This window comes from Tiliqua scincoides, chromosome 3 (assembly GCF_035046505.1).
Source record: "Tiliqua scincoides isolate rTilSci1 chromosome 3, rTilSci1.hap2, whole genome shotgun sequence".
In the NCBI taxonomy this organism is placed as follows: domain Eukaryota; kingdom Metazoa; phylum Chordata; class Lepidosauria; order Squamata; family Scincidae; genus Tiliqua; species Tiliqua scincoides.
In genome coordinates, this window is record NC_089823.1 from 39,886,032 (window position 1) to 39,898,791 (window position 12,760).

A 12,760-nucleotide genomic window follows, 5' to 3' on the forward strand; every position below is an offset into this window, starting at 1 on the left:
CAGGGAGGGAGTGGAATGGGGCAGTGGTGGGCAGAATGGGGAGGTGATGAGGGTAGGGAAGCAGCTGCTCCTGCTGAATCCTAACCCCTTCCTGGGCCCGATCTGTTTTCATGGGTCTACACAGACCTCCACAGGTCCAAATTGACCCATGGGGACAGCGGGTGCTTACCCCAGAGAAAGGGAACAAATGTACCCTTACCTTACTCTGAGGAAGCCTCTAAAGGCCAAAACTCCCTCATGGGATGCAGCAGATGCCATGTTGGCACTGCTGCATTGCCGTGTGGGAAGTTAGGTAGGATTGGGCTGTAAGATAGGTTAGGCTAAGAGACACTGGCAGGGAGATATTGGTCCTCACCAAGCAGACTTGATGGCTGTGAGGGTTTGACCCCAGATCTACCTTAGTCTATTTCTGCTCGACCTATCACATCTTATTTGCTTCATGGCAAATCTTTCTATACTTTTGAATAAAAATTCTGGCAAGCCTGTCCTTACCTTCTCAATGAGATCAATGCAGGCCTGTAAATCCAGGCCAAAGTCAATGAATTCCCATTCAATGCCTTCCTTTTTGTATTCTTCTTGCTCCAAGACAAACATATGATGATTGAAAAACTGTTGCAGTTTTTCATTTGTGAAATTGATGCAGAGTTGCTCAAAGCTATTATACTACAAAGAAGAAAAAGTTGTCACATTTAATGTGCACAGGATCAAACATAAGAATTGATTCATTTCATAAGACATTGTCATAAGACAAATGTAAAGAATAAACAGCATAATCGATATAACAAATATCTATTAGTCTCTGGCTTGCATTATTTCAAGATCACCTTCTGTTTAATATGGAGAACATGATGGCATAATTTTCATATTTGAGTAGAGTTGAGGGACCTGAGTTAGTTACTAGTGTGTTCCAAGGACTGGGACATAATTCCTCAACCCTGATCCAGAAATGACTCTACTATCAGATGTCTAGAACTTTTGCAATTAACAATGGTCTCTTAACAATGGTCTGTAAAATGCACCTCAGTGGGATGCAGTAGTGTAGCAAGAGCAGGGGTCAATCTGCCCCAGATGTCAAGCATATCTGGGGCATCAAACATGCCACTGAGTAACTGGTAGACCTGGCTTCCCCCGAGATCTTGAGGAGCAGGCCAGCTTTGAGTGTCTGCTTGAAGCGAAGGGTAGACCTGGCCTCCACCTGAGATCTTCTGGCAGAAGCTGGGTCTACTAGCCACTCAAAGCCACAGGTAGACCTGGCACCCACCTTGAGATCCCCTGGTAGAAGTCAGATCTACCAGCAGCACAAAGCCATGGATAGACCTGGCCTCCACCAGGGGATCTCGAGGCAGAGGCCAGGTCTACCCTTCACTTCGAGTGGCCTGCCCCAGGTTCCAGTACCCTGGCTACACCACTGGTTGGTGCTGGAGAGTAAGCCTACCTGGGTATATGCTGGGGACTCCCCTCAGAGGCCCTGCCATTGCAGGCCTTGTGAAAGCCCAACACTGCCAGTTGGCAAGGATGGAATTGCCCAAACTGCCTACCCAAAGGTCAAGAGCTGTCCAGTCCCCTAGGTAAGCCAGAAAGGTGAGGTGGGGGGAGATGATGATATAAGGTGAGCCAGGGCATAGGGCAAGATGAATTCATTGGGCTGACCCTGCCACACTGTGTCTCTCTGTTTGGTCCACATATCTGTAGTTCCTAAGACATTTACCAAGCTGTAAGATGTTTACAAACAACTCTTTGACAAGATGTTTTTGCTGTAACTAAAATACATGAACAAAGCCTGTTACCCTAATCCATTGCTTGTATGGATATTTTTGGTATCAATTACTCACATCAAAGATTTCAAAGCCAGCAATGTCCAATACGCCAATGAAGAACTGTCTTGGCAGCTTAGTGTCCAAGGTCTTGTTGATGCGGGTAACTAACCATTTAAACATTCGATCATACACTGCCTTTGATAAGGCACCAACTGCATAGCTCACCTGCAGCAGAGATATGAAAAAATTATACTGTATATACTGGCTATATATAGTTGGAAACAGAATGACTCTCAGCATCTCATGAGTGGTGGACATATGTCCTTCGACCTTTCCATTTGTCTATTTATATTTTACTGATAGTTTCGGTTTAAAGCTACAGTCCATTTATTGACATAAATCTAAGAACCAGTGTGGTCCAGCACACAGAGTCTTGCACCTGAGAAACTAGATCCAGACCAGAGGTGGTGTCAGAGGTTGGCCAGATCAGGCATTGGCTGAAGGCTCACATCAGATGGCCCACCTGGCCAAACGGACCCCTGAACCCTCAATCTGATGAGTACTGGCAGTAGTAGCACCCATTACACCATCAGGGGGATATTTGGAAGCACTATATCCCTAGAGCCCAGTGCAAGCTTTGCACCAGGGCCTTCAGCAACCTGGTACAAGCTGTAGCCCAAGCCTCATTTAAGCCATGAATTCATTATGTGGCATTGGGGAAATCAGTTGTGTATTACCCTCAGTCCATAAACTATAAAATGGGGACAAAAGATAGCCCTGCACTCTTGAGGAAATTCTATTGTTTTCTTAGCCCCAAGCTGAAAATCTCTTGGCCAAACTGACATTTCCTCAGTTCCTTGTTCTCATGTAGATGTATCTTACCTAATATTACTGCATAATGGGATTGAAAGTCATGCTGTAGCACAACCTTTAATTTATTCTCATGCATGTGTAAAAAAAGATGTCATGCGATCCGGTGAAGCGTCAGGAAGCAGTTGAAGTGTTATGATAAGTGAAACAGTTTTGTGCAAAAAGATTAAAGTATTGCAATAGAGGTTGTTGTAAGAATGTATAACGCTCACCCATAAATGGTGACAATGAAAACTTCTTGGCTTAGGGCCAAACCACACATTACACAAATACCTAATGTGTCCCTGTGTTTTTGGGTGTCTTCTTTTAGGTAAATAGCATACTGGGGGATGGGAACTGGGGCAAAACTGCTCAGGGGATTGGCAAACTGCTCTAGCACTATGCCCTTATTATGGTACCAATCCTGATCACATTCAAGGCACTATTTTTATTTAAAACAAAAAACCTTCCACTGAAAGTCAATTAAAGTACAGGATATTGCACATTCCATGCAACATCTATTTTGGTCCTCACACAGAGGACACACAGACATGTGTCGCTTAACAACCTTCTACTTAAAGACAGGCCGCATATATGACTGGGTGGTCAAAGCACAACAAAGAGGCTCTTAATGAGGCAGTCAAGTGTCCCATAGCCTGCAGCAGAGTGTCTGTTTACACAACAAACAGGCTCATAATGCAAAGAAGAGGCAATCCCTCTCCAGTAGCCTGTGCAGACAGCTGGTTTCTGGCAGGCAGTGTCTGTTTACACAACAAAGGCACTAGTGTGGGCTAAATGTTCACTTACCAACCTAATCGCATAACAGTGGGGATCGGAGAACACATCCCCATCATTAAGTGACTCACACATGTATAGCAAAACATAGCAGATTTCACCGAAACCCTGGTGCATTTCTCTGTGGCTGCCAGAATTTTCTAAGCAGGATTCACAGTGAACAGGACCATGACATTCAAGGTCTCAGCCCAAATTCATGTCTTGGCAGAAGTCCAAAGCCCCTTATAGATGGTTAGCTGAACACGACGAAGAGAAGCAGGATCGTACCTGCACAGTCAGTTCTGCCTACGTGCATTGATTTGAACATGTGGAGAGAGTCTCCAAGAGCTCATTCATCTGCACATATGGCTCTGCCTGCACCTCAGTCTGGGCTCGCTGCACGATTGGAATCCACTGATAAAAAGCAAGGTGGTTGATTGCACAAAGAGAACTTTCCTTGCGTACAATCGATCATGCAAGTTTCCCTTCACATGTTCAAACAAGAAAGTGTAAGTCAGAAGAGCCTGCTGCTGGGATTCATTCCCCCGTGAGGGACTCAAATATTAATCTATTTCACGGGTCTGTTTGAAGGATACGCAACTATAAAGGCATAAAACTTCAGAAATATTTTAGGTAGTAAAGTTACAAAAGGTGCTAAATAAGTCATTGTGCAGTTGCAGGCTCCCATCTACTCATGTGTAGCGACTGCACAGGGCTCCAATTGGAATCAGGAGATAGAGCTTTCCCTCAAACACCTTTCCCCACTGCAAATTGCCTCTCTGAAGAGGGCATTTAACACTACAGTAAATGTGCCATTTGCTACAATCACACTTTTAGGGTTAAATAGCAGCTTCCTTGAGGCAATTTTCAGCAGAAAAACAGCACAGAGTTGGAGAGTTAAATATCCTCCACCTGCATGCTGAAGTCACAATCCAAACTGCAGCCCTACACAGCTGCAAGTATATATAAGACCACAGCTATACCATGACCCATTTAGCATCACCCATAGATTCACTGCATGAGACATTAACTCTAAGCGTACTTCCTTGGAACTGAAATGAATGAGAGTTACTCCTGAGGAAATGTGGATACTACTGGACTGAAGAAGTACTGTAGAAATCTAATAATATATATCTATGGAGCAGAAAAACCAGAGTGTATGGAGTAAGTATCATGACAGACCATAAACTCAAAACATCTTTTCACCTGCTCTACACTTTGCCCTTTGGTGACATATTCGTTTCCGACTTTCACCCTAGGATGCATCAGACCCTTCAGCATATCTGAGGAGTTAACTCCCATCAGGTAAGCAGCTTTGTCAGCACCTTGGGGGGGGGGGGGAGGGGGGAGAGAGAGAGAGAGAGAGAGAGAGAGAGAGAGAGAGAATTGGGATGATTTAGATTTATAACCTGACTCTCCATAGGATTTAGGGCAGATTCTGGCATTCTGGAAAATACCTGTAGGAACATGGTCAATAATGAGTTAAACCTCAGAAACTTCTATTACGGGATGGAGTTAGACTCTGCCCCTAGTCTTTTCTTTCTTGTTTGTTTAGTTTCTAGCTTAGGCTGCAATCCTATGCGCACTTTCCCTAAAGCCCCACTGAAGACAATGGGACTTACTTCTGAGTAGACATGCATAGGATTGTGCTCATAGGGCACAGACCTATCCAACCTTCCAGCACGGATGCAGTTAACAGCCCCAAGGTAAGGGAACAAATATTCCCTTTCCTTGAGGAGGCCTCCATGATTGCCCCCCCACCACCACAGGATGCAGGCATGCCAGCAGAGAATGGCTGCATCAGCCCTGCAGTGTTGGATAGGACTGGGCCCTTCGTCATGAGCTGCCATACAATAAAGAAGCACGCCTGTTTGATTGTAATAACAGTGAGTAAAAATGGTTCCTTCTGGAACACAGGGCCCTGCACAAAAATGCCAAAACTTGAAAATCACTCCTAAGTGTTCCCAAACACACAATATTAAAACACAATATTAATTAAATTGTAATGCCAGCTTAGATCTAGTATCTACTAAAAAAAAATCTTTCATATAAAAATGTGAATACATTAAACTTTAGTTCTGCAGATCATGGATCCTCAGTTCATTTTTAATTTTTTCTGGCCTCCAGTATCTGTATTGGAATGTTTAGGTGTTGCTGCTGCTGTGTTTTGACCTTTATTTAGCCCGAAGAGAGTAACTCCCGCATTGCAAAGAACACACAAGAGTCAGAATACCTGCTCAGAGGATGCATCATCCTAGTCATGTGGAAATTACAATGGTGAGGACAAAAGGGCAGGTCTGATAAGGATTACTGAGTAACAGCCCAATCCTATCCAATTTTCCAGTGCTGGTGCCGCTGGGCTTCATTAGAGGGGGGGTGGCACCCTAAGTTTTGCAGACAGCCTCCCTGCAGCCTGCAAGCGGCTCCTCCCCCTCTCCTTGGGAGCCATTCGCCTCCCTTTAGCCTCACCACAGCGTGCAAGCGGCTCCTCCCCTTCCCTTTGGAGGCATGTGGGGGGGGGGAATGGAAGTGAATGGCTCCTGAGGGGAGGGGGAGGAGCCACTTGCAGGCTGCAGGGAGGCTGTCTGCAAAACTTAGGGTGCCACCCCCCCTCTAGCAACACCAGTGGCTGGTGTAGCCATGCTAATGGGGCATGCAGTGAATACTGTGATGGGGAGGTAGTCACAAAGGCCTCCTTAAGTTATGGGAACATTTGTTCCCTTACCTCAGGGCTGCATTGTGGTTGCATTGGTGCTGGAAAGTTGGATAGGATAGGGCCCTAAAAGGGTTAGAGTTAACTGACACCCAACAGTATAAAATAGGGCTGTGATAGTTCAGCAAATGTTTTGGGAATAAACTGATACAAATAAAAATTAGCATTAACATAGCCATTTTCAAGATGATTCAGATGAAACGATCATGGCATATTCTAAAAAACTGTGTGTAGGGAGTGGCTACTAAACCAAGATATGAAAGCTATGGGCCAATCCTATGGGGCAAAATGATCATTCTGCTGCCAGAGCCATAAAGTACACTCCAGCAGCATGTCAAGTAATGTGCAGTCAGAGCACTGTCCAGAAGGTCGGAACCTTCCCACATGTTCCAGGGGATCCCTGGTTGCCCATTGATGATGGTAAGATGGCAGGGAAAGCAGAAGGGTGTGGGGGGCATGGAAAGCAAGTGGGTAAGGGGCAAAACTGGGCAGGGAGGGGGCATGATTGGGAGTGTGGAGGTTAAGAACATAAGAACAGCCCCACTGGATCAGGCCATAGGCCCATCTAGACCAGCTTCCTGTATCTCACAGCGGCCCACCAAATGCCCCAGGGAGCACACCAGATAACAAGAGACCTCATCCTGGTGCCCTCCCAAGAGGTTGCAAGAAGGAGTGAATCAAGCGGTGATGGCACACACCAGATCCCATCCCCCTTTTCTGCAGCCTCCTCATCCCTTCTCTACTTGGACTTGCACTTGCAAAATTGCTAGCACAGGTCCAAGGAGACCCTTTGCAGAGAGAGAGGCTTACACAGGGATTGAGAATTTAAATCCCCTTTTGCCTCTGAAGCATCCCAGTCTGCCCCCACAACGTATGATGGATGCAGTGCACTCTTGTGGTGCAGCTGCACCAGTGTGGGGCGGAGTTCTAGTTTGCAAATCAGTTTAGCAAACTGTGGTTGACTAGCAATGAAACTGGCAAACCATGGTTGGGGTGTAGTTCTGTGCTTGGAGAACAGCTGGGCATTCTTATGGAAGAGGGAAACCACACAAACTTTGGCATATGGCAGGAACGCAAATCATGATTTAGTCTCTAAGCTACAATTAGTTCAAATTGGGAGTTGGTATTGTATCTGAACCCATCATTTGAGTGTAAAAAAACCCATTCACTGAGATCAAGTGCATGCTCATTTTATGGCTACTGGATGTCTCTCAGGGGTTCTGGTGAAGGATCGTTGCACAAATTGTTTGCCTTCCATTTAGGAAGACATCATGGGGAAATGGCCTAGAATGTCTTCATTTATTTAGTTAGTTGAAAAGCTTCTAAAAACAAGCTTCTAGGTGCTGTACAATAATTGAAGATAAAATAGGCCTGGCTCACCAGCTGACAATTTAACATAGGGCATGTCCCTTTTATCCTCCAACAAAGCCTGAGTATATATGTATGAAATGCCATAAAACTCCAATAGTCTAGTATCCAGCTGTATGGCATTCCAATTGTATTGCCCTTCCCAATAGTCTGGCATTAAAATTGCCAGAGCTTGGCAATTGCTCCAAGCTGCTGAAGTGGCCCCAAGTAACAAGGGAGAAGTTCAGCCCAGCATAGGCCTCTGCCTCTTCCATGTCTCTCTTGCTTCTGCCCTGGACCTTCCCCCTCTCAGTGCTGCCTGGCACTCTCAGAAAGCATGTTTTACAATGACCCTGGCACGTTGCCACCTCCCCTTCCCCTGTTGTGTCCCTTTGATCTAGCTTAGATTGGGAGCTCCTCAGGGCAGTAACCTGTCTCCCCTTCTGTCTTAAGCACCATGAATATTAACAACACTGTGTAAATAATGAAGAATGAAGAACAAACCCACTTTTCCATAGAGCCTTTGGCGCTACACCTTCATCCATTTTCCCTACTGTAATTAAGTCCCAAGTTCATACAGCTAAACAGAGACAATAATAAATTGTTGCATGCGTTCCCCAGGCTCCATTTTTGTCCCCTTTTCTGGTTTTTCTCTTGTGTTTTTCTAGATCAGTGGTTCTCAAACTTTTAGCACTGGGACCCATTTTTTAGAATAAGATTCTGTCAGGACCCATCAGAAGTGATGTCATGACTGGAAGTGACATCATCAAGCAGGACAATTTTTTAACAATCCTAGGCTGCAATACTACCCACACTTATCCAGGAGTAAGTCCCATTTATTATCATTATTAAAAGCATAGTAAGTAGCCTATGAAAAGTAGAATACTGAAATGAATGGCGACCCACCTGAAATTGGTTCATGACCCACAGTTTGAGAAACACTGTTCTAGATTATAAGACCCTTAGAACCCCCTCGCTCTATGAAAAATACTAGGAACATTGATGCCACTCTATAATAATAATAATAATAATAATAATAATAATAATAAATGTAGAGGAGAAGGAGAAGAAGAAGAAGAAGACAACAAAGATTACTTTCAGTGCCATCAGGCTCTGCCTGTTCCTCCCTGGGTCTCTGTTTAAATTTCATGTTTCCAAAATGCATTATGGCACCGGTCAGCTTGTAAGCACCATATTTTTCATCTGCAACAAAGCCCAAAATATCCATGGCTTGCTGTGAAAGTAAAAAGAACAGGATATTTTGTCACTTGCCTCTGAAACAACAGGCAGTTTTATTTCTAGAGCTCTCACTGCATGGCTGGTGTTTGTGCTCATTTTGGTATAGATCTTTCAAAATAGAAACACTGGGAACATGAGGCCTCCGTTATATATTCTCAGGCTGCTTGATCCCCAAAGGTGCAGAGTAGGCAAGCGCCCATGTGACGGTCAAGAAAAGGTGCCCCTGCAACTGACTTCCTCACTGTAACTCATCCTTATTCTGGAATAACATGGTAGTAATTGCTGCCACCATCAAGACAAAAATCAGGGGTCCTTGGAGATGCCCACACCCTATTGAGTTGCAGGGACCCCGGATTCCCAGGCATACTCCCCAAAATGAATGTAGTAGATTGGGGGGTAGCAGACATGGAAGTCATGCAACATGCCTCGGCACAGCACTTACAGTCTGGCATTCAGGTAAAGGGCAAGTAAGAAAGAAAATAAGCAGAAAACCGACATGATAGCAAACTTAGAGCCCAATCCTATCCAAATTTCCAGCATTGGTACAGCCACAATGCAGGCCCAAGGTAAGGGAACAAATGTTCCTTACTTTAAGGAGGCTTCCATGACCGCCCCCCCCCCCCCGCTGTAGGATGCAGCGCATGCCCCATTGGCACAACTGCATCAGTGCTGGAAAGTTGGACAGGATCGGGCCCTGTATTTCTGATCTTACTTCCTCTGGATTTCCACCCACCAAAGCACCCCTCTCCCCGAAACATAGACTGAATCTCAACAAGACACCAATCACTCTGTCAATTAGGGTTCAAGGCCCAAAAGAATCTTTCGGTTTACTCGTGCATCTTTTGTTGGAGAAAGTCACTGTTCTCACTTATTTGTCAGATCACAAAATGAATTCAAGCAAAGCATTTATATGTGGTTTGCCTGGTGCTTCTGCCACACATTTATATGATTTTGTGATTGCAAACAGTGCCTCATCTATGGAAGATCTAGATTTGAAATGCAATTATGGCTGATAGTTATTAACACATATTTATTGCAGTCTTTTCATAATATATTTCGCATGCAGAGAGTCAAGAAGGATCACTCTGAACATTCAAAATGTAATGAAAATCAATAGGCCCTAAGGCTGTCTGCACATTCCTGCTGTTCTAATTCTGACATGGCATAAAGCAAGAAGAGGAAGTCATCGCTTAGAAGATCCCATGCCACGACCATTTTTTGTCAATAGAAAATTTCATTGATCTGGATGCCCTGCCTTAGTGCACTGATGCTACCCTATGCCAGAGTACAGTTTTTACAGATTGATTCTGTGCAAATTCAAAACCACTGCCACTTCAGTGAAAGCAAAAGTGAGAGCCAAATAATTAACCACAACACTTTCCTTAACTGTACCTTTACTTGCATAATCAAAATGAATTTTGTCTTACATCAGTTGCCATCAGTTCTTCCCCATCATCCAAATTGTCCACAGTAACTACACCTTGTGAACAGATATGGAAATCATATGGATTTGTAGACACCAGCAGCATATCTGAAAAGAGAAGGAACAACATCTCTGGTCTTGGATAGCTATATTTCATTAGAGATATTCACATCACAGTGTGATAGAGTCAGTCTCATACTGCCATGATGCAGGAGATTATACCAGCATAATGCATAGAGTTGGATCCTAGTTCCTGAACAGATCATTTTCAAAAGTAGCACCAAGCACAAATGGTCTCAGGGAAGTACAGCAAGGACAACTGCACATTTTCTTTGATTCTGGTAACCTTTGATTTCTTGGTATCCTTTGATTCCTTGGTATCTGATTCTGTGCACCAATCAGATGACAGGGTTGCCCTGGTTACTTTATGTATGCTTTCGAAGCCTCCTAGAGGTAATTCAGTCTTTAGTTTTTAGTTTCTGACACCATCTAGTGTGAACAGATAGCCTTGATTCTAGTTCAGGTGAAATTACAAATGAACTTTATTTCCTGGCTCAACAGAAAACACCCCACAATGCTCTCTGGTGAATAAGGGCCCAATCCTATCCAATTATCTAGCACTGATGCAGCCATACCAATGGGGCATGTGCAACATCTTGCGGTGGGGGGGAGCTGCATAGGGGTCTGCTCAAAGTAAGGGAATGTTCATTCCCTTAGCCTGGGGCTGCACTGTGGCTGCATCAGTACTGGAAAGTTGGATAGAATTGGGCCCTAATTTACTTGCCCAGTGAACTCCATCATTAGTTCCAAGTACCTGGTCAAGACAAGTTGACCAGGGATATGCCATACATCTGACCAACACAATGCCAAAGGCAGCCCTGCCTCTGATCTTTGCTCTGTCAGAGCTGATAAAAGCGTTAAGGCAAAGACACTTTACAGAGAGCCCTACAAATCCTAACACCACTGAAGAGCTCTCAGCTGATTCCAGTCAATTGTCCCCAGGTAGAGAATGCAAATTCAAATGGCAAAGACAGGATAACTAGCCAAAAAACAGGACAGAGAATCAGATTTAGGACATTTGTTAAGACAACAGGACGTGTGCTAAAGAGATAAGAACTGTCCTATAAAAATTAATGGTGCTCATAACTTTTCCAGTGGGAAACTGACATTAGCAACTGACTGCAACATCTAAAACCCTGTTTGGATTATGGCATACGATGCAAGAATCTCTCTGTCAAAGTATGTAGGTACGGGAATAAATTCACCGGGGAAAGAACATTTTCACAGTACAATATTTGCGTCCAAATCCTGTTAGCACAAAATTACTTTGAAACAGTTCCTCTAATCTTCCTTAATTAGACCACAGTAAAGGCTAACTGGGTTAAGGGTTTAGCAGATGGGCCACTCTGCCTGGATGACAAGAACTCAAATGAGATTATTACTGCATTTGCCAGGCAGCAATTTAGAACATGGATAAAGGGATGCTTCACTATATTTCAAGAAGCGCTGTCTAGCTGGGGAGCTCTAGCAATCTGTGTTGCCTCCGTGCACTGATAGCAATATATTTAAAAAATGAAATAACCACAATGTATAAATGCAGAGGAGCAAAAATGTATCACACACTCAAAACCCTGTGGCTCCAATCAAGAGATAGTATAGATAATCACGCTGAGAGCAGTAGCTTCACAAAGCAGTTGCAGATGATGATAGAAGGGAATGCACAGCTTCATCTACATTATGCAATGCTGACTGTATCACATGCGCGTCCCAATGTACATCCAATATCCCATCATCAGTATCATGTGTTGACCATTACCTGTGTAAGTCCTGACCCAGCACCAGAAACTGCATGCACAGTGCCAAAAGCTAGTCATATACACCCAGCTAAGGAATTCAAGGTTGCAACATTCTGTTGTACAAATGGCAGGTTACCAAGCAAAGGGATCGTCAGGTGGAAGCTTTTTTACATGTGTGCTGTCTTTCTGGATCAGGCAGGATACCTTTGCTTAGTGCCAAGATCAAGTACATTCTGGGACATGGCATTGCCAAAAGGGAGAGTTATTATTAATCAATTGAAAGTCTTAAAATCTCAATGACCACTTGTTTCATTGGGCTATTGATTGCCTTTTTAAGATGTTTTAGGGCCCAATCCTATCCAACGTTCCGGTGTAGCCGTAATGCAGCCCCAAGGTAAGGGGAAAAAATGTTGCCATACGTTGAGGAGGCCTCTGTGACTGTCTCCCCACCACAGGATGCAGTGCACACCCCACTAGTACAGCTACACCAGCACTGGAATATTGGGTAGAATTGGGCCCTCAGAAAGTCAGCAGAATCCAATAATATTTTGAAAGTGATCTATTTTGACTTCTTTATACAACAGTGCAAGTCGGCTTAGATAAGCCTGACTGTTCTTTTTCACAAAATCATTCCCCCTCCCCTCCTCTACCCATTTATCTAGTTCCAACTCTCAGCATCCATTCAGCATGTCCTGACTCTTACCTTGTAGTTCTGCTTTCTTTCCTGATAAGATCTGATAGAAGATGTGGTAGTCTCTTTCACCTGGTTGTTGAAAAATCACTCGGGATTTCTCCAGGAGATCTGATTGGATAAGTAAAGAGTTAAGACTGAGAAATAAAACTGAAACTTGTAGACAGAATG

General features: G+C 44.1%; 1 protein-coding gene across 1 annotated transcript in view; it reads right to left on the reverse strand.

Moving 5' to 3' along the window:
• MYH15 (myosin heavy chain 15) overlaps positions 1 to 12,760 on the reverse strand; it is a 108,546-nt gene that overhangs the window by 69,178 nt on the left and 26,608 nt on the right. Inside the window, exons 10-15 of the mRNA XM_066622592.1 lie at positions 12,602 to 12,700; positions 10,107 to 10,210; positions 8,536 to 8,674; positions 4,587 to 4,705; positions 1,833 to 1,982; positions 493 to 663 (exon numbers count right to left, since the gene is read on the reverse strand). Coding sequence (XP_066478689.1) covers positions 493 to 663; positions 1,833 to 1,982; positions 4,587 to 4,705; positions 8,536 to 8,674; positions 10,107 to 10,210; positions 12,602 to 12,700 — 782 coding nt within the window. The remainder of the gene's footprint in view (positions 1 to 492; positions 664 to 1,832; positions 1,983 to 4,586; positions 4,706 to 8,535; positions 8,675 to 10,106; positions 10,211 to 12,601; positions 12,701 to 12,760) is intronic.